Source organism: Heterodontus francisci, chromosome 37 (genome assembly GCF_036365525.1).
Source record: "Heterodontus francisci isolate sHetFra1 chromosome 37, sHetFra1.hap1, whole genome shotgun sequence".
In the NCBI taxonomy this organism is placed as follows: domain Eukaryota; kingdom Metazoa; phylum Chordata; class Chondrichthyes; order Heterodontiformes; family Heterodontidae; genus Heterodontus; species Heterodontus francisci.
Window position 1 is genome coordinate 777,851 of NC_090407.1, and position 27,781 is coordinate 805,631.

The following is a 27,781-nucleotide window of genomic DNA, read 5'->3' on the forward strand; positions in this document are numbered from 1 at the left end:
TATTACTGTAACACAGCACAGGATATATATGAATATAAAGAATAACAATCATTTAAGCATATACACAAAATATGTATGCTTAAAGATTGTTTTTATTGTATTAACACAGAGCAATGTTATTAAGGATGTGAAAGTAAGTTGCACCTATGTTTTCCCCCTCCACTTCCTCACTTACATGCTGTGCCTTGACAACATCACCTGGTGGCACAGAGGTCAGCTTCCACATGCATCTTGCTGACAGCCAACTCTACCTTCCTCACTACTTTTCACCCCTCCTTTGCCTCTGTACTGTCAGAACACCTGTCTAATGGGATGAGCTGCAATTTCCTCCAGTTAAACATTAGGAAGACTGAAACCATTGTTTTCAGCCCGCACCACAAGCTTCGTACCCTTATCACTGATCCCGTTGCCAACCCGCCGACTGTGTCAGGTTGAAACAGACTGTTTGTATTCTCATTGCCTTTTTGACTCTCAGTTGAGCTTCTGACCCCATATCCTTAATCACACAGGATGGAGACTTAGGCCGGAAATTTATGAGTGCACCGCAAATTGCAGCGGCATGTTCTCATCATGACAGTCTGCTCGCGCAGATGCACCGTCGCTGTGCCCCTGCGATATTTCACACGGGGGCTCATTTAAATGGAGGGGGCGGAGCGGCCACGTAGAGGGGGTGGCCGCGCAGTCCCCAGCAATGGCGTCCGGCGCCACCGTGCAGGCATGGCACCATTTTTAAAGGGCTTCAAGCCCTTCATGTAAATTTAAATGTTTGAAGGTCCCGCCGTACTTAGATTTGAAATAAAATTTTATTCAAACTTTGCATCCCCTCTCCTACCCCCCCAATGAGTTCACAATAAATATAATTACATATACCCTACAATTTTTCAAGTAACAACCTTTAACCCCCCTCCTTCAGAACATTTGACCCTCAACACCTTCCCACCGTCCCCACAACCAATTGGAGTGGTTTTCCCCACTCCGACACCCCTCCTGAACTGAAAGTCTCACTGCTCCCCCCTCGCCACCAGTGTCACGCCTCAGCACAGCGAACAGACTTCTGAAAGCGTGGGGCTCCCAGCCAGCGGCTGTAATATCATTGTGGGACAGCTGCCGGGACAAGATAAGTTGATTTGCATGTTTTTCATTAATTTTAATATTTAAATGAAGGCCCCACTGCTCGGCGGCAGGGGTCCGCACAAAGCCTCGCCTCCGCCCCTAAAATGCGGCAAGGCCTTCTCGGCGTCGGAGGTCATGGTGGACCTCTGCTGGAAAAGTTTTCCGAGCCTCCCGCCCCGCCCCCACCACAACCCCTGACGCCAGAGGCCTGATTAAATTCAGCCCCAGGCTTGTTATAGGCTATCCTGAGTTGATTTCCAGTACAAATACTGGGTCTGATTTTACATGAACGTTTGTGTAGCACCCTGCCTGCTTCTTTGCATATACAGTGGAATAATCTGGTTAGGTTGGAGGAGGCCAGGGTCTGCATTGTAGGGCTGAAATTTATTGCGGCCGTAAATCGCGGCGACACGCTCTGGTGTCGGTGGTCTTCAGCCATGGATGCGCCATTGCTGAGCCCCTGCAATATTTCGTGTGGGAGCTCATTTAAATGGAGGGGACGGAAGGCCCGCCCCCAATTATGCAGAGGGGGTGGCCGCACTGTCACCGGCATCGGCACCTGGCACCACCGCGCAGGTGCCAGTGTCATTTTTAAAAGGCTTCAAGCCCTTCCCGGTAATTGTAACATTTAAAGGTGCCGCTGCAGTTAGAAGGAATCCAGGATCCTATAGACATCCACTGTTCTGTGCTGGGACAGGTCAGGGAGTGTGGTGAAGCAATGCCTTCCAGAAGTTGCGTACTTGGAAGAGGACGAGAGCAGCTCTGCATCATCATTTAGCTCAGCATTGTCACAGGAATCACCAACTCTGAAAGCAATCACAGCAACTACTGTAAAGGGGATGGCTGGTACTGATGCCGATGGATCAGAGTTTGTTGCAGGTACAGGAAGCAGCTCCTCTCATTCTCTGTCACCTTGCAGTTGGTTTTGCAGCGCTGGACAGTGCAGAATATGCATCTGTTTGTTTATGCTGACAAATCCATCATGGTTCTCCACTCCAAATTACTCAGTGATTTTGGTGCAGTGTCCTAGTGTAAAGTAGGACATTTTAAGAGCATTTAAGTGCAAAATTTCAACAATTATCTCCCCTTGTATTATGTACAAGATTGATTAAAACCAGCTATTAGATGAATGAAAGCAGCAAGCCCTGTTTAATACCAGCGTTGTTAAATGGCCTGTACCTGCACAATTAAAATCAGTTTGATTGTTTTTACTTGGGGTGTTACTGATCAGCACTTGCTTTTGTTTAATAGTAATAAGTTTGCTAAAATGGAATTATTCGCCTGCTAGTTTTCAACAGCAATAATATAAAAAGGTTCATAAAGAATGCTGCTTTATCATGTCAGACTAGCACTTTAGGGCAGTACAACAATGTACTAGGAACGACTGTGTTCTAGTTCATTTTAAACCACAGTGGAGTGCAGATGAAGTTATAAGAACAGGACTAGACTAATCATCTCACTGAGCCTGCTCTGTTATTTTGTTGATCGTGAACAGCTCAGTTTTCACATCCTGATTCCCTGTCCTTTCTGCACATTCCTTAATGCCCTTTATGCAGTACTTTCTCATAAACTGATAACAAGGCAATCAGACCTGAACCGTTAACTCTGCTTCTCTCTCCACAGATGCTGCCAGACCTGCTGAGTATTTCCAGCAATTTCTGTTTTTATTTCAGTTAATCAGGGACAGCCAGCATGGATTCATGTCGGGTCATAGAGTTTTACAGCACAGAAACAGGCCCTTCGGCCCAACGCGCCTGTGCCAACCATCAAGCACCAATGCAACCTAATCCCATTTTCCAGCACTTGGCCCGTAGCCTTGCATGCTATGGCGTTTCAAGTGCTCATCTAAATACCACTTAAATGTTGTGAAGGTTCCTGCCTCTGCCACCTCTCCAGGCAGTGTGTTCCAGATTTCAATCAACCTCTGGGTGAAAAAATGTTTCCTCAGCTCCCCTCTAAACTTCCTGCCCCTCACCTTAAGATTAAAAATGAACATTCAGGGGTATTCAGTATTTAGGAAAGACAGAGAAAAAGTAAAAGGTGGTGGAGTTGCATTGCTGGTTAAAGAGGAAATTAACACAATAGTGAGGAAAGATATTAGCTCTGACGATGTGGAACCTGTATGGGAAGAGCTGAGAAACACTAAGGGACAAAAAACGTTAGTGGGGGTTGTATATAGACCCCCAGACTGTAGTGATGTTGAGAATGGCATTAAACAGGAAATTAGAGACGCATGCGATAAAGGAACATCTGTAATTAATCTGCATATAGATTGGGCAAATCAAATTAGTCACAATACCATAGAGAAGGATTTCATGGAGTATATACGGGATGGTTTTCTGGACCAATACATTGAGGAACCTACTAGAGAACAAGCCATCCTAGACTGGGTATTGTATAATGAGAGAGGAATAATTGACAATCTAGTTGTGCGAGACCCCTTGGGGATGAGCGACCATAATATGATAGAATTATTTTTATTTTAGAGATTCAGCACTGAAACAGGGCCTTTGGCCCACCGAGTCTGTGCTGACCATCAACCACCCATTTTTACTAATCCTACATTAATCCCATATTCCCTACCACCTACCCACACTAGGGACAATTTTATAATGGCCAATTTACCTATCAACCTGCAAGTCTTGGATGATGGCATAGTAAGTCATATATCCAAATTTGCTGATGATACAAAGTTAGGTGGCATTGTAGACAGTCTAGATGGTAGCATAAAATTGCAAAAAGATATTGACAGAATAGGTGAGTGGGCAAAACTGTGGCAGATGGATTTCAATGCAGGCAAGTGTGAGGTTATCCATTTTGGACCCAAAAAGGATAGAGCAGGGCACTTTCCAAATGGGAAGAGGTTAAGTACAGTGGATGTCCAAAGAGACTTGGGGGTTCAGGTGCATAGATCTTTAAAATGCCACGAGCAAGTGCAGAAAATAATCAAAAAGGCTAATGGAATGCTAGCCTTTATATCTAGAGGATTGGAGTATAAAGACACAGAGGTTATGCTGCAGCTGTACAAAACCCTGGTTAGACCCCACTTGGAGTACTGTGAGCAGTTCTGGGCACCACACCTTAGGAAGGATATATTGGCCTTGGAGGGAGTGCAACATAGGTTTACAAGAATGATACCTGGACTACAGGGGTTAAGTTACGAGGAGAGATTACACAAATTAGGCCTGTTTTCTCTAGAATTTAGAAAGTTAAGTGGTGATCTGATTGAAGTCTTCAAGATATTAACAGGAAAAGACAGGCTAGATAAAGATAAACTATTTCCACTGGTTGGAGATTCTAAAACTTGGGGGCATAGTCTAAAAATTAGGAGCAGACCGTTCAGGAGAGATGTTAGGAAGCACTTCTTCAGGCAAAGGGTGGTAGAGGTTTGGAACTCTCTCCCACAAACAGCAGTTGAAGCTAGAACAGTTGTTAATTTTAAATCTGAGATAGATAGATTTTTGTTAAGCAAAGATATTAAGGGATATGGGCCAAAGGCAGGTATATGGATTTAGGCCGCGGATCAGCCATGATCTCATTGAATGGCGGGACAGGCTCAAGGAGCTGAATGGCCTACTCCTGTTCCTATCTTCCTATGTTCCTATGATATCTGTATATTATTGATCAATGATCTGATCAGGAATATCCAGAATCATGCAGCACCTACTATCAATCTTCTTTTCAAAAACAGGAGACCCTCCTCCCCTCCATCATTCCTGAAGAACATTTTTGTTTAAGTTTCACAGTATCTTTTAGAAGGTTAAGTTATTTCTTTACAGGAACCTGCCGAACTCAAGTCCATTGGAAAGGAAGTGAAGGATGTAACATATTCACCTGGACAATAGAGAGGGAACTAGGAGCTTTCTGTTGCGATAAAGCAGAATTCAATTGATAAATAATCTATGTTTGCAAATACAAGAGGAAGGAAAGAAAGAAATAAGGAAAATTGGAAAGAAAGAAGGAAATAATTTACATTTTTATGGCAGCTAAAACAGTGGAGTTCAGATAAAGTTATAAGAACAGGACTAGACAGCTAAAACAGCTATCAAAATATCACAATATGCTTCATACCAATGAGTTACTTTTTGTAGTCACTGGGCTGGATTTTACCAGTCCCTGACATCAGGGGTCGTGGCGAGGGGGGAGCTTGGAAAATACCTCCAGGAGAGGCCCACAATGGGCCTCAACGTTGGGAAGGCCCTGCTCCATTTTACTAGCGGCAGCAAGGCCTCGTGCGCACACACCACCCCCCCCCCCCCCCAACGCCGCACAGCTATGGAGACTTAATTTAAATATTAAAATAAATGGTAATTAATGAATAATGACTTACCTTGTAGCGACGGCCGTCCCGCTCCGATAGTCTGACCAGTTGCCAGACCTCCCATGCCTTCGGATCTCTGTTCGGAGATCCAAGGCGGAACACTGTTGAGGAGGGGGGAGGAGTGAAATTTTCAGGGCTGTGGGGTGGGATCAGGGAAATCTCTTCCAATTGTGGAAGACATGGTGGGAAAGGGTTGAGGGTTAAAGTTAATAAAGTTCGGGGGGGAAAGGTCAGGTTCGGAATAAAAGTTTTTTTTGGGGGGGTGAAGAGGGCAATTAATGAATTGATTTGACATTGGGGGGTGTGGGAGAGGGGATTGAAAATGTGAATAAATGTCTAACTTCATTTTTCAACATTCTGTGACTTTATACATTTTAATGAGTCGGAAGGGCCTGTAGCCCTTTAAAACTGGTGCTGAGACCTGCGCGCTGGTGCTGGATGCCGTTGCCGGGGACATTTTTAAATGAGTTGCCACGCTAATTATCACGTATGCACTGCACCATTCTTGAAGCTTGCTGCCGGTAACTGGGGCAAGCATTCTGTGTGCACAGCAAGATCCAGGCCCAACAAACAGCAATGAGGTGACTGACTAGATGATCGGACCATTGGATCACTGATCCTGGCACTAAGGGATAAACCAGCTAACACAAGTGCTGAGAGCAACAGTGCACCTCGATATTTCTGTGTGTTAGTCAGGGCTGCCACTCACACTCACACTGCATACACCTTCGGGATATCTTTCGCGGTTATGTAGGGTAAGTAATCGGTTGATCTCGCTCATGTAAACATGGACAGTGGTTGTTTCCCGTCAAGGGAATAATTTCCTCATGTTAGGCTTTGAGTTATGGTTGGGTTGGATTTCAGGGCTGATTTTAATACCCAGTTGGAAACCCTCAGCGTCGGTTGGTTTCCCTCCCGCTTGGATAGCGAGAGACCACATTGTAACATTGCCCAATTTTGTCTCTGTCTCAACTCATCTGCTGCTGAAACTCTCATCCATGCTTTTGTGACTCTAGACTTGACAATTCTAATGCACTCCTGGCTGGCCTCCCACATTTTACCATCCATAACTTGAGGTCATCCAAAACTCTGCTGCCCAATTCACACTCAAGTCCCGTTCACCCAACACCTCTGTGTTCGCTGACCTACAATGGCTCCCGGTCAAGCGACATCTTGATTTTAAAATTCTCATCCTTGTTTTCAAATCCTTCCATGACCTAGCCCCTCCCTATCTCCTCCAGCTGCACAACCTTCCGAGATCTCTGCTCTCATTTAGTTCTGGCGTCTGCGCTCCATCACTGGTGGCTCCGCCTCCAGTTGCCGAGGCCCCAAGCTCTGGAATTCCCTCCCCACATCTCTCTGCCTCTCTAACTCGCTTTCCTCCTTCAAGATGCTCCTTGAAACCTAACTCTTTAACCAAGCTTTAGGTCATCTGACCTAATATCTCCTTATGTAGTTCAGTGTCAAATTTTGTTTCATAATGCTCCTGTGAAATGCCTTGGGACATTTTGTTATGTTAAAGGAACTATATAAATATAATTTGTTGTTGTTGTGTTATAACTGGGATGGATTTGTTAGGGGACTGTCTGACTCCAATTGTCAATTCAAACACCCAGCAAAACACGCGGGCAAGTACAAAAGCCTATCCAGCTGGAGAAATTTCAGTGGAATGGGGAGTTGTTTATGGAAGAGGTGAGAATTTAATTTCCTAATGTTTACATTTGCTTTAAATTATTATTAAATTATTTATTTAGCCCTCCCTATCCAATATACACTGGATGGGTAGGAAGTTACAATCATCCAGGGTACTTAACTGCCCCTTTCAGAAGGCCAGTAGATGCTTCTCAACTAGAATTGGCATGAAGTGAACCAGTGACTCAGTTATAAAACAACAACAACTTATATTTATATAGCTCCTTTTAACATAATAAAACATTCCAAGGCATTGGAATTGAGATTTTATGTGTAATTGTGACAAATGAATAATGACATTCTAAATTCCTCTGTAAAATTTTGATGGCATTTTATTAAAAATTATTAGAAAAATTGATTGAATTCATAATGTTGCTCAGTTGTTGAAAAAGTGATGAACTCTCATGGTACAAATGCGCACTGTCCTTATAACCTTGAATGTCTGATTTAAGGTATTCTTGTGACCACTCGTATATAAATTGACAGAAAAATCCACATTAAAGATGCATTATCTGTAAAACATAAAACAAGTTAAAATTGACTAGATTGCACCATTTTAATATAAAATGTAAAAATATTGTTGGGGTACCTGCCCCAGATCTCACTAGCAACATTCATGCTGATTTGTGTTGAGCAGCAGTGCTATTTGGAAGTAGAGTTGTCCAGGTGTTTGCTGGAATAGTCCATGAATCTTTTCGGCACTGCTACTAGCAACCCAGGGGAAATTCACCACATTGACAATCCCAGCCCCTCACCACCAACTGAGGGGTATGGTAACAGAGTGGTTATGTTATTGGATTAGTAATCCTGAGGCCTGGACTAATTGTTAAGAGACATGAGTTCAGATCCCACCATGGCAACTGAAGAATTTAAATTCAGTTAATTAAATAAATCTGGAATCAAAAACTAGTCTCAGTAATGGTGACAATGAAACTACTGGATTGTTGTAAAAACCTATCTGGTTCACTACTGTCCTTACCTATTATGTGACTCCAGATCCACACAATATGATTGGCTCTGAAATGGCCCAACAAACCACTCGGATGTATTCAAGAAGGCAGCTCACCACCACCTTCTCAAGGACAATTGGGATGAGTAATAAATGCTGGCCTTGCCAACGACACCCATATCCTGTGAATGAATAAAAGGAAACTCAGTGACTTTCTGCAACTGAGAAACCTCTGGTTCAGTGGCAACACTTCCTGCCTCCAGCAAGTCCCAGCCCTTGCTTGGGAGGGAGTAGGTGACTGGCATCAGAACTTACGAGTGAAGAAACTTTTGGGGATGTGGGGTGAAGGGAGAGATTGGGAGGGTGAACAGGGTTAGAGTTGCCGAGTCAGGACATATTCCTGGAGGTTTCATCACATTACATTCGTTTATGAGATGTAAGCGTCGCTGGCCAGGCCAGCATTTATTGCCCATCCCTAATTGCCCTTGAACTGAGTGGCTTGCTACGCCATTTCAGAGGGCATTTAAGAGTCAATCACATTGCTTCTCCCTCTCCAATCGCTCTGCTTAGTCAAAAAGCCTTTTTTTTTTAGCCATCTCCAAAGTTTTGTAACTAGTAAATGAAAGTGTTCAAATAACATTGGAAAAGGATACCTATGTTTCTGCTGGGCAGCTCACATCATTGCCCAGGAGAGTATTCGTTAACCCAAAGTAGAAAGCTAGGGAATGGAGCTCCAGTGAGGGCAGGAGGAGGGGCAGGTAACAGGGGGGTAGGGGAGGAGAAGGGGAAGGGGAGGGGGAACAGGAGAAGGGGGAAGGGGAGGAGGGGGGAACGGGGGGCAGGAGCGGAGAATGGGGGAATGGGGGCAATGCGGGGAAGGGGGAACAGGGAGGAGGGGAGAATGGGGGGGAGGGGGAAGGGATGAATGGGCGGAACAGAGGGAATGGGGGATTTGGGTGAATGGGGGAACAGTGGGAGGAGGGGGGGAAACAGGGGAATGGGTGGGGAGGGGATGAACAGAGGAAAGGAGGGAAATGGGGGAGAAACGGGATGAAGGGGGAAGTGGGTGGAACAGGGGAGGGGGATTGGGGAGATTCGGGGAATGCATGGGGAGTGGGAACGGGGGAGGGGAATGGGGGAAACAGGGGGGAATGGGAATGGGGGAGGGGAAAGGGAGGGTGGCAAATGGGGGAGGGGAGGGGCATGACTGGAGCCTGGGGAAAGACTATTTTTCCAGATTTGCCAGGATATTTAGTTAGAGAAGTGTCAGAAGTGTTATGAGCAGGTGAGAAAGGTGTCTAGGGGTCCCTTTCAGCCTTCACCTGGTCTTACTGTGACAGGTTTAATTATAAACAGACCTTGTTTTGAGCTCCCCCTTGATGAATCCTTGTTCACTGCTTTCCAATTATAAGGCAAAGAAATGAGCACAAACAGGTTTTCTTAGGTTTAAAGAAGAAAAGTGAAATTTATTAAAACTTAAACGCTAATTCAATTAATGCCTATGGAAACATGCCGCGCCCCATGCTCACATGCATAAGCGATAAGCACATGCAAATAGAGACAGTAGAAAAATAAAGTGGAGCGATTTGAGGCAATATCAGAAGAGTTTCTTGTTACTGTGTTTCGAGCTCACTGTAGATTCCTCTTCTAAGTAGTTCTTGCTTGTAGGTAATTCTTGCTTTTCATTGGGGCCCAGTATTCTTCTTAAACCTTGTTCACTGTAGGAGACTTTTTTCTCTTGGAGATCCTGTGTCTTCAATGGATTCCAAAGCTGGTGAGAATGAGATGAGAGTAGACAGGAGAGAGATGTTCTCAATCCAGGAGCCAGGAGCTTTGAGTTCAAAACTCTGTGGCAAGTTCAAATTCCTGCAACAGCCAGTTAGTCATGTGACTAAACTGGTCTGACCACATTTTCTGTGTATTGGGAGAAGGTACTGGTTCCTTTGTTCCAACACTGTCTGCTAGTATGTGAAAATTGTTTTTCTGGCTAGGGGCCTGGCAATTCCTTGTAATAGGCCCTTTTCTTCCCAGCAACAATTTGAAGTTTAATGTCCATGTAGCAATATTAATGTGCCTCATTCTTGGCAGGTGGGGGCCTGTATGACAGAAGCTTAGATTAATTTTTAGTATCAAAGTTTTGAGAACTGATAAATTTGATGGTTTTGCTGATATTTGATGGTATATTGAACCACCAATGACCACATGTAGGCTTAAAAAATACCCAAAAAATCTGTTTCAGGAATTTTGCTCCAAGTAAATGAGGTGTACACACCCTTGAGGTGAGAGCATTACCAATGGACAAACTGCATATTTTAACCCATGAGTCTAGATGTGGAGTGAAATGAGTACATGAGCGGCAGTCAATAGGGAATTAAGAGATGTGACAAAATAAATTACAGCCTGAATGAGGATTGGTTGCTCTTTTCTCATTGTTCTTCCTTTGGCAGCTAGGGAGAAATCCAATTTGTGGGGCTGTTTTGTCATTGTAGTTCAGATTGGCTAGTGATTTGAATGGACAATGAGGCACAATCTAAAACTCCATTATTCTAATGATGCATCCTCTAATTAATTCTTATGCAAGTCATTAAAGCCGGACAAGTTAGCATCTGTGTTAGTGACAACAATAAAAGCAATCAACGTGCCTACTAAATGGCACCATGTCATGACTTCTTGTATATTAATTTACTGTTATTCATTTCCATTACAGTTAAGCTCACATTGTCAGATCTCATGGGGCTGAGCTTCCACCCAATAGAAATTATTCCCAGAGTAGACAGAATAGAATTTTGCCTGTATAGAATGTTTAACTTGTATTTTTGTGTTGCTAGAAGCAACAAAGTGACAGAAGGTATTCCTTTCAATAAAACCCATCAGCTTGAACCGATCAGTTTATTTGCTAGATTTTCCTCAAGGTATAATACTCTCCTGGACAGCCTCTCATGTTCTAGTCTTTATAAACTTGAGCTCATCCAAAACTCTGCTGCCCGTATCCTAACTTGCGCCCAGTCCCATTTACCCATCGCCCCTTGGCTGATAACTTACAATGACTCCCAGTGCGACAATGCCTTAGTCTTAAAACTCTCATCCTTGTTTGCAATTTCCTCCATGGCCTCACCCTTCCTTATTACTGTAATCTCCTCCAGCCTTACAACCCCCTGAGATATCTGCACTCCTCCAATTCTGGCCTCTTATGGATCCCTAATTTACATCGCTCCACTATTGTGCCTTCAGCTACCGAGGCCCTAAACTGTGGAACTCCCTCTCTAAATCTTTCCGTCTCTCTACTCCTTTAAGATGCTTTTTAAAACCTACCTCTATGACCAAGTTTTTGGTCACTTGTCCTAGTATCTCGGCGCCAAATTTCATCTGATAATGCTCCTGTAAAGCTGCTTGGTATGTTTTGCTATGTTAAATAGATGCAACTTGTTCTTGTTGTTCTTACATTCTATAAGTGATGGACATCACCTAACCCTCCTCCCAGGCTTTCAAATCTTGAGGTGGGTGGTGGGGGGAGGGTGTGTGTAGTGGTTGATGGGTGGGGTGGGGGGCAGTGGAATTGTGGTTAGCATCAGAAACTGGTATTTCTATATTCCTGGCCAACATCCATATTATTAAATTTATCTTTACATCACTGAACTCTGCATTTCTGTTCTGTTTCTTCACTGTGGCTCAACACTTGTGCATTGGTGAAGAGGTTTTATCAATAGACTATCTTCCTTTGTAAGGTGTTGAATTGTGATCATTGCTGTTCTGTTCTATTTGGTTCAGAATTGTTCCTTAGATAAACATTGGACAGCTTGGGGAAGTTGAGAAGAATATTCAGCCATTCTTAGCTGCTTAGGTGTTTGAAAACAAACAGATCTATTAATGTCCAAATGTCTTACATGTGTATCTTGTAATAAGGCGTTAGGAATTATGTTATTATGAATTAGAGTATGTATATGTAGGTGGGTCATTTAACCCATTACACTATGTGAAATATATTATGAGGCAGTGAATCACACATTTTTGCGGAATTTGGAACAGCCACTTAAAAAATTACCACTGTTCTGACTCCAGCTGTATAAAATGCATTATTGCTTTATGATAAAGGACATTAGTTATCAGCAAATTATTGTCATTTCCACACCAGTGCAAAAAATGAGTGTTATCTCAGTAAAGTAGTCACCATTGGTAGACTGCCAAAAAAATCACTTGAAAATAGCCACATCAGCTCTCAGATAGATTGCAGATATCACCTTGATGTTTTTGGGTTGTCCCTCTGGTGGAACACAGGCTTTCTGTAGCACTGACAGTGCTTTGTATCTGTAACCAATTCTGCATCATGCAGGAGCAGGGCTAATACCTGTTATTATCCAGAAAGTTTAAATGCTGTACCCCAAGATATAGTTATTACAGCTCAGGAAAACTCTCAGCATCTCTCCTTAGTGACAGTCAGAACCCTCACATTTTACATTTAACAGAGAATGAAGTAAACAGTAATAAAACTTAATCAAATGAACACAGAAAAACAAATCTGAAGTTGGAATAAATGCCTTGCAAATCCAATTGCAAAGATAATTATATTCTCAGTTGGTAGTGCAAGGGTTGTGGGTGCAAACCAGATAGGAGAAACTGGCTAACAATTTTAACCATTTTCTCCAGAATGGTTAACACTGTTACCTATCATGAGCTATACTCAGTTTGTGTTAATACTCTCAGGTTCAGAGTGGCCTTATGTTCACAAAACTAAACTGCTCTCAAAAGCACCATTGATACAGCAATATCAACCTAAGAGGGTATTAGAGCAAATAAAAACAAGAAATGCTGCAAATACTCAGCAGATCTGGCAGCATCTGTGGGGAGAGAAGCAAAGTTAACGTTTCAGGTGCGTGACCCTTCATCAGAACTGGCAGAGGCTAGAAATGCCAGTTCTGATGAAGAGTCACTGACCTGAAACGTTAACTCTGCTTTTTTCTCCACAGATGCTGCCAGACCTGCTGAGTATTTCTAGCATTTCTTGTTTTTATTTCAGATTTCCAGCATCTGCAGTATTTTGCTTTTAGGGTATTAGAGCAAAGTTACAGTGACCCACATTGTTTCTATGGAGCTAGAGGTTTGGTGGCTCTTTTTGAGCAGCATCCAGGGGTCCCAGCTTTCCCACAGATGGGGATTAAAACCAGGAGATTCTTGGCTTCTGACACTCAGCTATTCACTGACTACAATCCACTGAGCCATTGTTAAGACAACATATTTCTTTTGAATAAAGTTGTCAAAAATGTTATCCTGTACTAAAATATTTGTATATTTTTCAGCAATGGAGGATAATAATCAATCGCCCTGCAGTACCCCTTCCTCCTCAGGATGGGAGAGGTGTGGCTTCACTGAAGGTAAGGATTGTATGTTTCTTTAGTGAACACAAACTGACTAGTTGTCTGTTATTTCTTTTGTCTAATTGTACATAATAGATTCTAGCAATGGTCCTGGAAGTCCAGATAGATAAAATTATCTGCAGCGTGTAGAGGGATAAACAATAATCTTATCCACACATAACTGTATGCTTTCAAAGTTCTGAGAGCGAAGAGGCCCCTTATTAAAATGTAGCATTGAAAAATGTAATATCCTGTATAATATCCTATTATTTAAATCTTATTGCCACCGTGACAATGCTGTTTCAGTTTTGAACTGTTCCTCTAAAAGTTATCACCTTGAACAGATTAAGAGCAGATTGTGGCTCATAGTCAGCATGAGACATCTTCCCTGAATAGACAACTGAGAATAGGAGTTTTTTGAAATAAGACAAACAAGAGATAATTCAGGATCTGAAGTATTTGAATGTCATGGTAGTGATAAGGGATAAATTGCGGGAAATATGTCGAGTGATTTTTTTCCACCATTTTGCATGTTCTTTGAACATGTCCCACCCCTGACCATGCCCCCAGTCCCACCAACACAGCCAGTCCTGCCCTGGCATTGCCCCCTGCCCCTGCCCCAGCCCCACCTCTGGCCCTACCTGTTTATTTAGATTGCAGATGAATTTCCCACCAAAGTGTGCTGGAACCTCATCAACTGTCAAAGCAGCCACTGGGCTGATTTTTACGCCCCCCAAGGAGCGGGATGGTGGTGGGGGTGTGGCATAAAATGGAGTGGGAGGCTCCGGGGCCCTTCCCGACCCACTCCTGCATCTGCCATCACTTTACGCAGGGCAGCTGTGGCGAAAAAGGGCCTGCCCGTCCCAGGCCAATCACTCGCCTCCACGAGGAATTTACGCGTGTCAGTCAGGCCTCCTAGACCTCAGAGAAGCCACCTGACAAAAGCAGGCAGCTTTCTGATGGTCTGTGGGGGGGGTGCCCTCCTGATCAGGCACCTTGTGCCTGATGGAGGGCCACCCTCGCTGCCCCAACCAGCCCCAACACTCAACACGCCGCCCGTCCCCCCAATCGACCACCCTTGCCTCCCCAGGGCCCGACCAATCATCCCCGGTGAGGCAACAAAAACTTACCTTAGGTCCGGGGCTCCCCGGCATCTTCTGTAGGCTAGGCTGCAGTCCCAGGAGTGGCCACCGCTCCCGGAGGCACTGCTGGGACAGAGAGCTGCCGGCCCGCTGATTGGCTGTCAGCTCTATTAGGCGGGACTTCCTACCTCAAGCGGATGGAAGTCCCGCTTCAGAACAATTAAATGTCGCGGGGACCCGCAGAATACGGGTCAGATCCCCAGTCCAGGCGGAAGTGGGTACGCCACCGACTTTTCAGTCCACCAGGATGATGCCTGGGCTGGAGCATTTCAGCTATGAAGAGAGACTGAAAAGGCTGGGGTTGTTTTCCTTGGTGCAGAGAAGGCTGAGGGGGGACCTGATTGAGCTATGCAAAATTATGAGGGGCACTGATAGGATAGATAGGAAGAAACTTTTCCCCTTAGCAGAGGGATCATAGATTTAAGGTAAGAGGCAGGAGGTTTAGAGATGATTTGAGGAAAATAATTTTCACCCAGAAGGTGGTTGGAATCTGGAACACACTGCCTGAAGGGTTGGTAGAGGCAGGAACCCTCACAACATTTAAGAAGTATTTAGATAAGCACTTGAAACGTCATATCATACAAGGCTATGGGCCAAGTGCTGGAAAATGGAATTAGAATAGATAAGTGCTTGATGGCTGGCGTAGACACGATGGGCTGAAGGGCCTGCTTCTGTGCTGTATAACACTATGACTCTATGACTGTATATTCTATGCCTCAGCTAATAAAGGCAAGTATCCCATATGCCTTCCTAACCACCTTATCTACCGGTGCTGCTGCCTTCAGTGATCTATGAACAAGTACACCAAGGTTCCTCTGACCTTCTGTACTTCCTAGGGTCTACTACCCATTGTGTATTCCCTATCCTTGTTTGTCCTCCCAAAATGCATCACCTCACACTTCTCAGGATTAAATTCCATTTGCCACTGCTCCGTCCATCTTACCAGCCCATCTATATCGTGCTGTAATCTAAGGCTTTCCTCCTCACTATTTACGACACCACTAATTTTCGTGTTATCTGTGAATGAGTGAATGTTGAGGGTGGTGGATGGCTCCTGACTTGTGCCTTGTAGATGGTGGACAGCATTGGGGAGTCAGGTTACTCACTGCAGAATTTCCAGCCTCTGACCTGCTCTTTTAGCCACAGTATTTATGTGACTGCTGCAGTTCCATTTCTGGTCAATGGTAACCCCCAGGATGTTGATAGTGGGGGATTCAGACATGGTAATGTCATTGAATGTCAAGGGGAGACGGCTAGATACTCTCTTGTTTGAGGTCGTCATTGCCTGGTACTTGTGTGGTGTGAATTTTACTTGCCACTTATCAGCCCAAGCCTGAATATTGTCCAGGTCTTGCTGCATATGGACATGGACTATTTCAGTATCTGAGGAGTTGCGAGTTGCGCTCAACATCGTACAATCATCAGCGAACATCCCCACTTCTGTCCTTATGATGGCGGGAAGGTCATTGATGAAGCAGCTGAAGGTGATTGAGCCTCGGACAGTACCCTGATGAACTCCTGCAGCATGTCCCGGGGCTGAAATGATTGGCTTCCAATAACCACAACCATCCTCCTCTGTGTTAGGTATGACTCCAACCAGTGGAGATTTTCCCTCTGATTCCCTGATTAGCTAGAGCTCCTTGATGCCTCACTCGGTCAAATGCTGCCTTGATGTCAAGGACAATCACTCTCACCTCACCTCTTGTTTTTCTAGGTGGTAGAAATCGCAGGTTTGGAAGGCTCATTTAGCTCTGTCTATAGCATGCTGCTTCTGCTGTTAAGCATCCATATGTCTTGTTTTGTTGTTTCATCAGGTTTGTACCTCATTTTTAGGTATGCCTGGTGCTGCTCTAACATGCTGTCCTACTGCTCATTGAACCAGGGTTGGTCCCTTGGCTTGATGATAATGATAGAGTTAGGGATTTGCCAGGTCATGAGGTTGCAGATTGTGGTTGAATACAATTCTGCTGCTGCTGATGGCCCACAGCACCTCATGGATGACCAGTTTTATGCTACTAGATCTGTTCGAAGTCTATCTTATTTAGCATAGTGATAGTGCCACACAACACAATGGAGGGTATCCTCAGTGTGAAGATGGGACTTTGGCTCCATAAGGACTGTGTGGTGGCCACTCCTACCAATACTGTCATCGACAGATGCATCTGTGACAGATAGATTGGTGAGGACAGGGTCAGGTTGTCTTTTCCTTCTTGTTGGTTCCGTCACCACCCTCTGCAGGCCAAGTCTGGCAGATATGTCCTTCAGGACTCGGCCATCTCGGTCAGTAGTGGTGCTACCAAGCCACTCTTGATGATGGACATTGAAATCCCCCACCCAGAATACATTCTGTGCCATTCCTGCCTTCAGTGCTCCTTCCATGAAGGAGTATTGATTCATCAGCTGAGGGAGGGTGGTAAGTGGTAATCAGCAGGAGGTTTCCTTGCCCAGGTTTTATCTAATGCCATGAGACTTCATGGGGTCTGGAGTCAATGTTGAGGACTCCCAGGGCCACTCCCTCCCAACTCCATACCACAGTGCTGCCACCGTTGGTGAGTCTGTCCTGTCAGTGGGACAGGACATACCCAGGAATGGTGATGGTAGTGTCAGGGACATTGTAAGATATGATTCTGCAAGTATGACTATGTCAGGCTGTTGCTTGACTAGTCTGTGGGACAGCTCTCCCAATTTTGCACAAGTCCCCAGATGTTAGTGAGGAGGACTTTAAGGGTCGACTGGTCCAGGTGTGCCTTTGCTCTGTCTGGTGCCTAGGTCTATGCTGCCTGGTCAGTCCAGTTTTATTCTTATAAGACTTTTTTTGTAGCAGTTTGAGATAACTCAGAGGGCATTTAAGTGTTAATATTCCTTACACAACATGTTCTGATCTCTGTCAGGATATAAGGGGAAGTTTAGCCAAGTGGAAGCCTCATTGTGCTGTGTTTGGAAAAACATAGACAGTATGCACCTGAATCTCTGATCTACAATGCCCTCATGGTGTTATTATAACTCTGCTCCCTCCCCCAAACTAAATAACATTGGAAAACATTATTTTCATCTTGACTGCACTCTATAATGCACCTAATGTTTGCCAGTAAAATATCACATTTATTCAGAATTATGGAAAAGAAAACATACTTTGTAGTTTAACAAAAATGTCATCTTGAATTATTTCTGATTATATTGCCTCTCTATTTTTCAGCATCATTGAAAAGTCCTTCAGTTTCCGCACAGCGATCTGCTGAAAGCCTGTTTACTGCAAGGTACCTGATATGTGACATTAGTGCCACTAATTCTAACTCATCATCTTGTTTTCTTTCTTGTGTCTGTTTTGTGTTGCACCGGGTCCGGCTGTTTGTGCTGGGAAGTGGAACACTTTCCAATTTAGGCACTTGTATCCATATCTGACACATCCAACTCAGGTATAACAGGCTCAGATACAAATAAAACTATACCCCAATAATGTGCCTCAGCCCAAATTTCAGAAAAACACCTCTGCTGCCCCACTGCAGCAGGGGGACTTTCCTACTTCAGGTGCCAGTCATCCTGTAGAATCTCTGATTGAAACTGCCAACTTGTGCTGAAATAGGGGACAGATTTAGACATTTATCTATTGCGGGGACACTACCCTAACTCAAATCACAGAGGACATTTCAGCTGGACCTGCCCCAGGCCCCAGAGGTAAAAGACCAGTCTGCTATTTACATATTCCCAATGCTTGTTGCTGTTCTCTTTCTTTATTAGCAGCGAGTTTAACCTCTAACACCAAATGTATCTTTCGATCCTATGTTCCATTCGTACCTGTGGGTTTTAAGTTATACTCAGTGAGATCTGGAAAAGCAAATGAAATTGAAGTCCATGTACCAATCAGTACAGAACCTATAAATATAATAAATCTCCTGCCTCAACATGCTGAGGTGCATGTCACTGAGATACAGTGGGATCCCTTTAAATAACAGGCCAGTTATGATTCATATTTTGAGTTCCTGTGATGCAGTATTGACTTTACAATAATGCAGCATAACCGATGCCAAGTTGGTACAGTGACATGTGTTGGGTATTTTTTTCTTTATTTGTTCATGGGATGTGAGCATTGCTGGCATGTCCAGTATTTATTGCCCATCCCTAATTGCCCTTGAGAAGGTGGTGTGAGCTGCCTTCTTGAAGTGCTGCAGTTCATGTGGTGTAGGTACACCCACAGTGCTGTGAGACCATGCCAGGAAGTAGCCTTTAGCACTTGGATTATGTTATGACATCAATATACATACACCCGCAAAAGTCAACTTTTAAAGGATGAGCTGCTTTACAGCGGGTTTTTAGTGACAAAAGTGGGACATGAAATTGATGGAATATAGCTGTTGATTTAAAAAGAAAACCCAATTAAGAATGAGTCTCCCCGTGCCCCTGGATAGTATATTGAATAAGGAAAATGTAGAGACAGAGAGCTGGCATATTGTGGCCCCTACTGTGCACTGATCCAAGTATTTGTTGTTGCACCATCACCAGAATGGAGAAGGAGTGAGCCTGCACCTGGGTAAAGGAGAGAGCAGCAAAGCCTGGGGCCTGAACCGACAATGACCTCTGAGGTCATGTGAGGACACTGATGGTCCAAACATGTGCAGAGACACCAAAACAGGGATTAACCAGACTGACATCACACATGAGAAATAACAACAGGGATTGCTCACGTAAGGATTTCAAATGTAAGGAATGGAGCAGATGATGTGCTACAGACCCCAGAGAGATTTAAAACAAAATCACTTGACCTCAACAGGAGTTAGGGCCTATTGTTTCATAACCCTGAGAATGTGTCAAACTGTGATTACAGGTGCTCGAAGCAGTGTGTTTTACCCACAATCTAATTTTCAATCTGAAGGCTATGTATGTCGTTTTATTTCTTCAATAGGAAAAGAAGGATATATCTTTAAAGCACCAGCAATTTTGTTATGATTTTCAGCAAGGCTTCCTGTTTGTAAACCCAAGTTTAATATAAACTGAAGAATGAGAGAGGGAAGCCTTAAAGTGGGAATTATAAGGGGCAATTTTAACCCGATCTGCTCAGCAGAAACCCAGTGGGTGAGTTGTTAAAATTGCTCAGCTTACTTACCCAGCCTGTAGCCACTGGGAGATGAGCATTCTCAATTTGAAGTTGCCCTAATGAGCAGGCAGCAAGAGCAGCCAACCAAAGTGGCAGGGTCCTTTTTTACATGTGCATGTTGGGGCCTGATGGGGGGAGCTCATGGCAGTGGGGAGTTTAATGGGAAAAGTTACGGGTGGATGGCCAGTGTTTTTCTATCCATGAGTCAAGGGCTTTAGGAGGTAAGTCAAACAAAATATAAAGAACTTTGGGTTATGTTGACATTGATGCGCAATTTTGAGGCGGCACAGTGGCGCAGTGGTTAGCACCGCAGCCTCACAGCTCCAACGACCGGGGTTCAATTCTGGGTACTGCCTGTGTGGAGTTTGCAAGTTCTCCCTGTGTCTGCGTGGGTTTCCTCCGGGTGCTCCGGTTTCCTCCCACAAGCCAAAAGACTTGCAGGTTGATGGGTAAATTGGCCATTATAAATTGCCCCTAGTATAGGTAGGTGGTAGGGAAATATAGGGACAGGTGGGGATGTGGTAGGAATATGGGATTAGTGTAGGATTAGTATAAATGGGTGGTTGATGGTCGGCACAGACTTGGTGGGCCGAAGGGCCTGTTCCAGTGCTGTATCTCTAAACTAAACTAAACCCAGGTATCTTACTGAATGAGCATATTATTTTGTAATAGTGTTTGATTTTTAACAATGTCAAATGAATTTTAACCTCTTGCAAAAAATCAAATTATGATTCCTCTGTAAAAAATTATTTGGTTCTGGATCATATTAAAATAATTTGAGTTTCATCATTTCCCATTATCATCCTGCCATGCTGACAATTAATTAGATTTATGTACATGAATGCATTTTGAGGAAAGTCTTTACATTGTAAGGCTTTGAAGTGTTCAGCTGTGTTTAAACTGCTTACCCTAATGTGCTAATATTAAGATGAGTTCTAAGTCACATCACCTATAAATGCTTGATTGTATTTAGTTGAGGATCTGCAAATGAACCAAAATGTTACAACACTTAAAGCTCCCAAAGTATCTTGTGACCAGATTTTTGAACATACTGCTCAGCTCAGTAATGAAAATGTATATTGAGAAACAGATATAAATTCCTTTGTTAAGAAAACCGATTTACAAATATTCACCAGAAATAAATCAGGGGACAAATTTCTTATAATCCAGATGGTGTCATCAATATTCTCCCAGCCAACGTGTTGGTGCAGCTTTGAAGAATCTTTTCTTCTATTTTGTTTCAGGTTGAGCCTCGGTAAAACACGAATGTTGACTCGGGCTGCCAAAGGATTTCTGTGCAGATCAGCCAGCAAGATGAGCGAGTCGGTCTGTGAGCCAGAGACTGAGAACAATGACTACTTACCACTAGTGAGTAACAAGATTGTGTTCAACTATTTCAACTATTAAAAAAATGTTTCATTTTATTTAAGGGGTGGGAGTGCCAACAGCTTAAAAGTGATAGGTCCTCCTGGCTAGAATTATAACTGAAATATGTAGTTTGGATTCTGTTGAAGCAGACTATCCAGGGAAGAGCTTTACACTTCTTTAACTGATTAAACCCACGTAAATGTGCACAGTAAGAATAGAAAATCAGTTGAGGAGCACAGGAAGGTAAGGAAGATAACTGAATAAGCAATACTGAATACTGAACATTGATGTGGTCTACATAACTATGAATTAGGAGCAGGAGTAGTCCACGCGGCCCCTCCAACCTGCTCTGCCATTCAGTAAGTTCATGGCTGAACTGATTACTCCACATTTCCACCCACGCCCGATAACCTTTCACCCCCTTGCTTATCAAGAATCTATCTACCTCTGCCTTAAAAATATTCAAAGACTCTGCTTCCACCGCTTTTTGAGGAAGAGAATTCCAAAGACCCATGACCCTCTGAGAGAAAACATTTCTACCCATCTCTGTTTTAAATGGGCGACCCCTTATTTTTAAACAGTGACCCCTCGTTCTAGATTCTCCCACAAGGGGAAACATCCTTTCCACATCCACTCATTCAAGACCCCTCAGGAACTTATATGTTTCAATCAAGTCACCTCTTATTCTTCTAAATTCCAGCAGATACAAGCCTAGCCTGTCCAATCTTTCCTTGTAAGACAGCCCGCCATTCCAGGTATTAGTCTAGTAAACCTTCTCTGTACTGCCTCCAACACATATACATCCTTCCTTAAATAAGGAGACCAGTACTGTACACAGTACTCCAGATGTGGTCTCACCAATGCCCTGTGTAGCTGAAGCAAAACCTTCCTATTTTTGTATTCAATTCCCCTTATGATAAACAATAAGATTCTATTAGCTTTCCTAATTACGTGCTGTAGCTGCATCTCAGAGCTCTGCAATCTCTCACCATTTAGATAATATGCTTCTTTTTTATTCTTTGTCCCAAAGTGGACAATTTCACATTTTCCCATATTATACTCTATCTGCCAGGTCCTTGCCCACTCACTTAACCTATCTATATCCCTTTGTAGCCCGCTCATGCCCTCTTCACAAGTTACTTTCCTACCGATTTTTGTGTCATCAGCAAATTTAGCAACCATACCTTCGTCCCCGTCATCTAAGTCATTTATATAAATTGTAAAAAGTTGAGCCCCCAGCACAGATCCCTGTGGCACATCACTCGTTACATCTTGCCAACCAGAAAATGACCCATTTATGCCTACTCTCTGTTTCCTGTTAGCTAGCCAATCTTCTCTCCATGCCAATGTGTTACCCCCTACACCATGAGTTTTTATTTTCTGCAATAACCTTTGATGTGGCACCTTATCAAATGCCTTCTGGAAATCTAAGTACAATACATCCACTGGTTCCCCTTTATCCACAGCACATGTAACTCCCTCAAAGAACTCCAATAAATTGGTTAAACATGATTTCCCTATCACAAAACCATGTTGACTCTGCCTGATTACCTTGAATGTTTCTAAATGCCCTGCTATAACATCTTTAACAATAGCCTCTAACATTTTCCATGGATTTTAGCAAGGTTTTGACAAGGTCCCACATGGCAGACTGGTTAAAAAAATAAAATCCCATGGGATCCAGGGAAATGCAGCAAGGTGGATACAAAATTGGCTCAGTGGCAGGAAACAAAGAGTAATTGTTGACAGGTGTTTTAGCGACTGGAGGGCTGTTTCCAGTGGCGTTCCGCAGGGCTCAGTACTGGGTCCCCTGCATTTTGTGGTATATATTAACGATTTGGATGTAAATGATCAAGAGGTTTGCAGATGAAACAACGATTGGCCATGTGGTAGACAGCGAGGAGGATAGATATAGGCTGCAGGAAGATATTGATGGTCTGGTCAGATGGGCAGAAACGTGGCAAATGGAATTCAACCTGGAGAAGTTTGAGGTGATGCATTTGGGGAGGTCAAACAAAGCAAAGGAATACATGATAAATGGGAAAATACTGAGAAGTGTAGAGGAAGTGAGGGACCTTGGAGTGAATGTCCACAGATCCCTGAAGGTAACAGACAGGTCGATAAGGTGGTTAAAAAGGCATATGGAATCCTTTCCTTTATTAGCCAAGGTATAGAATATAAGAGCAGGGAGGTTATGCTGGAACTGTATAACTCATTGGTTAGGCCACAACTTGCATACTGTGTGCAGTTCTGGTCACCTCATTACAGAAAGGATGTAATTGCACTAGAGAGGGTGCAGAGGAGATTTACGAGGATGTTGCCAGGACTGGAAAAATGCAGCTATGAGGATAGATTGGATAGACTGGGGTTGTTCTCCTTGGAACAGAGAGGCTGAGGGGTGATTTGAATGAGATGTACAAAAATATGAGGGGCCTGGATTGAGTGGAGGTGAAGGGTCTATTCACCTTAGCAGAGAGGTCAGTGATGAGGGGACATAGATTTAAAGTGATTGGTAGAAAAATTAGAAGGGGGCGGCACAGTGGCGCAGTGGTTAGCACCGCAGCCTCACAGCTCCAGCGACCCGGGTTCAATTCTGGGTACTGCCTGTGTGGAGTTTGCAAGTTCTCCCTGTGTCTGCGTGGGTTTCCTCCAGGTGCTCCGGTTTCCTCCCACAAGCCAAAAGACTTGCAGGTTGGTAGGTAAATTTGCCATTATAAATTGCCCCTAGCATAGGTAGGTGGTAGGGAAATATAGAGACAGGTTGGGATGTGGTAGGAATATGGGATTAGTGTAGGATTAGTATAAATGGGTGGTTGATGGTCGGCACAGACTCGGTGGGCCGAAGGGCCTGTTTCAGTGCTGTATCTCTAAACTAAACTAAACTAAGGGAGATGAGGAAACCTTTTTCACCCAGGAGGTGATGGGGGTCTGGAACTCACTACCTGAAAGGGTAGTTGTGGCAGAGACCCTCAACTCATTCAAAAGGAATCTGGATATGCACCTCAAGTGCTGTAATTTGCAGGACTACGGACCAAATGCTGGAAGGTGGGATTAGAATAGGTGGATTGTTTTTCGGCCAGCACAGACACAATGGGCCAAGTGGCCTCTTTCTGTGCCTTAAACGTTCTATGATTCTATGAGTAGATGAAGGCTCAAAGTGTTTTCCCATAATATTCAGTTGTAACAATGACTTTCCATGAAATTGATAATGAATCTTTAAGCTACAACGTAGTGTCAGCTGTGGCTCAGTGGGTAGCACTCTCGCCCCTGACTATGAAGGATGTGGGTTCATGGCCCATTTGAGCACAAAAATCAATGCTGAAGTACTGAGGGAGTGCTGCACTACTGGTGGTGCTCTCTTTGAGTTGAGATGTTAAATTGAGGCCCTGTCTGCCCTTTCAGGTAGATGTAAAAAATGTTATGACCCGATTTCAAAGAAGAGCATCGTAAATAGTGAGGAGGAAAGCCTTAGATTACAGGGCTATATAGATGGGCTGGTAAGATGGGCGGAGCAGTGGCAAATGGAATTTAATCCTGAGAAGTGTGAGGTGATGCATTTTGGAAGGACAAGCAAGGCAAGGGAATACACAATGGGTGGTAGACCCTAGGAAGTACAGAAGGTCAGAGAGACCTTGGTGTACTTGTCCATAGATCACTGAAGGCAGCAGCACAGGTAGATAATGTGGTTAGGAAGGTATATGGGATACTTGCCTTTATTAACTGAGGCATAGAATATAAGAGCAGGGAGGTTATGATGGAGCTGTATAAAACGCTAGTGAGGCCACAGCTGGAGCACTGTGTACAGTTCTGGTCCCCACACTATAGGAAGGATGTGATTACACTGGAGAGAGTGCAGAAGAGATTCACCAGGATGTTGCCTGGGCTGGAGCATTTCAGCTATGAAAAGAGACTGGATAGGCTCGGGTTGTTTTCCTTAGAGCAGAGAAGGCTGAGGGGGGACATGATTGAGGTATACAAAATTATGAGGGGCATTGATAGGATAGATAGGAAGAAACTTTTTCCCTTAGCGGAGGTGTCAATAACCAGGGGGCATAGATTTAAGGTAAGGGGCAGGAGGTTTTCAGGGGATTTGAGGAAACATTTTTCACCCAGAGGGTGGTTGAAAACTGGAACACACTGTCTGAAGAGGTGGTTCAGGCAGAAACCCTCACAACATTTAAGAAGTATTTAGATAAGCACTTGAAATGCGATAGCATACAAGGCTATGGGCCATGTCCTGGAAAATGGGATTAGAATAGTTAGGTGCTTGATGGCTAGCACAGACACGATGGGCCAAAAGGCCTGTTTCTGTGCTGTATAACTCTGACTCTGAGAGCAGGAGATTTATGCCTTGGTGTTCTGGCTAATGTTAATCCCTCAATCAACATCATTAAAATCAGATTATCTGGTCATTATCACATCGCTGTTTATGAGAGTTGCTGTGCACAAATTGGCAGTTGCGTTTCTTACATTCCAGCAGCGACTAAATTTCAAAAAGTACTTCATTGACTGTAAAGCACTTTGGGACATCCTGAGGTCACGAAAGGTGCTTTATAAAAGCAAGTTTTTCATCCTAGTTTGTATTTCTATTTCTCTGCTTTGCAAATGCTGATCTGTTAGCTGTTCTTTCATTCATTTAATGGCATATCTTACTGAAAATATTAGCCAGTACTTTTCCAAAAAACCTAATTTCAGTAATTTTTCTGAACTCTTAGTCTAGAATAAATAATAAGGATTACGGAGTCTAATTAACACTTAGAATGTGTGAACTTTTGATTTTCCATCAACAAAACCTCAAAGTTATGAATTGAATGACTAATGTCTATCTCTGTCGCTGTAAATATTATTGTAAAATAGTGATATCTTTGCATTCTTCAGGTTAATTTGCAGTTGGCATCAGGGGCTTTCTTGCTTAATCTGGCTTTTTGTGAAGCTATTAACATTCCCATGGAACAGCTGAAATGGACGTCGCCCTTTACATGTCATCGATCAAATGTCAGTCCCACCTCTCACAGTCATTCCAGTACCTTCAGTGACAAAAAAGCAGTTCATCATGATGATGAGAATGGATCCATGGGGCCTATCCATCAGAAAGAAGTTGGAAAAATGGGAACATTGAATTACTTGGGAATAGATGAAGTCCGAGGTGATTTAGAACAGTTAAGACCACGTCACTTTTCAAGCAGTTTGGTTGAAATCCAGTCAAGGGTTACAAGTGGTAATTCAGAACTTCTGCCTCCATCAGTCACTGTGCCGCAGTTCTCCTCTCCAGGAAACCCTGAGGCATCTAGTGCCTTGCAGGCCAACAGTGGCAGAGAGTCTGAAACTAACAGTAGTGACATTTCATTCTCAACAACTTCAAATGAAGTTCAACAGTTCATGGACCCAGAGGGAACAATCTGGTCCACAGCTGTTGCCTTAGCCTGGCTGGAGCATAGTTCAGCTGCTTATTTCATTGAGTGGGAGCTGGTGGCTGCAAAAGCCAGCATGTGGCTGGATTCGCAGCACATACCCGAGGGTCGTGAACTTGCCTCTGTCAAAGCTTCAGCAAGGCAGCTCTTCGTCCTGTTAAGACACTGGGATGAAAACCTTCAGCTTAATATGTTGTGCTACAACCCACACAATGTTTAAATGTTTTGCCTTAGAGTAATTAGACAGCTGAATTTTCAATCTTTGTTCTTAACAAAATTCTTAATGTATTCATGTGTTAACAAACCATTAGGTTTGTTAACAATTTCCCTAAGTTTTTGCACAAATTTTTGCCTTACAGCTTTCCCACAGGCATCCTTCAGCTTGGAGAGTGTATTAGTCTGGGCTGGGGCAGTTCTGTAATGACACCATCATTGTTGGTCTGTGCTGCTAATAGGGTTAATATTTTGGGGTTAGATTTATTGATTTTTTTCTCTGTGGGCTGATAATTGAAGCAGGATTTCAAATATGGGTCTTAAGCATGTGGGTGTTCAGCAGTTGATCCGGACCATACTGTTGCTCTTTATTTTAACCTTTTGAGTACCATGGATGGTTTCACGGATGCCTGAGGGGCACAGGGGCCTACTGTGATTGTATCCCTTTGGCATTCCTCTCCCTGGCTTGATGTATAAAAACATGTCAGAGTTTGTCCTGATTGTACCTATACTTTGAGTATGCCAATTTTTAAAGTATAGACTTTGATTGGCTAGAAAAATAGGCATTAAAGTTGTTTGTCAGCCATTGAAAGAATAGTTTTTCTAAATTTCTTCCCAGTTCCTAAATGAACAGCAAGATTCAGGTGGAAGAAGGAACAAAATAAGTAACTGACTTCAGACAATTTTAACCTAAGTCACCCGGTTAAAAACTGGCACGATCAAATTGTCTGTGTTAGTGGAGAGTAAAGTCAGGCTTGGTGTTGAGCAGGAGACCAAGCTAATTCTGTTATATTCCCCCTGGGGAAATAGGTTAATGTTACCCCCAATGGCTCTCAACTGATCCCTTGGGATACTGGTCCATGACTGCCGAGCATGTCCATCTGAAATTCCTTTAACACCTTTGCTAAAATAGTGGAGAGCAGAACTTCAGACAAACACATTTAGCCTTCAAACTATCATGTAATGTAACTTCAGGGCCATTGGGAGAATTTTAACATTGGTGATGGTGCAGTGGGCAGTCCCGCTACTCAGTTCCATTAACTTCAGTGTGGCAGCTCATGGATATTGCCCAGTGTTAAAATGACCTCCATTGTGTTTAAAAAGAATAAACTAAGAAAAAAAAAGATAG

General features: G+C 43.5%; 1 protein-coding gene across 1 annotated transcript in view; it reads left to right on the forward strand.

Annotated features, from left to right (window-relative positions):
* vwa5b1 (von Willebrand factor A domain containing 5B1) overlaps positions 1-26,659 on the forward strand; it is a 318,959-nt gene extending 292,300 nt beyond the window's left edge. Inside the window, exons 18-21 of the mRNA XM_068016745.1 lie at positions 13,370-13,444; positions 17,765-17,825; positions 20,905-21,028; positions 25,907-26,659. Of these exons, the coding sequence (XP_067872846.1) occupies positions 13,370-13,444; positions 17,765-17,825; positions 20,905-21,028; positions 25,907-26,659 (1,013 nt within the window). The remainder of the gene's footprint in view (positions 1-13,369; positions 13,445-17,764; positions 17,826-20,904; positions 21,029-25,906) is intronic.
* Positions 26,660-27,781: the final 1,122 nt, after the last annotated feature.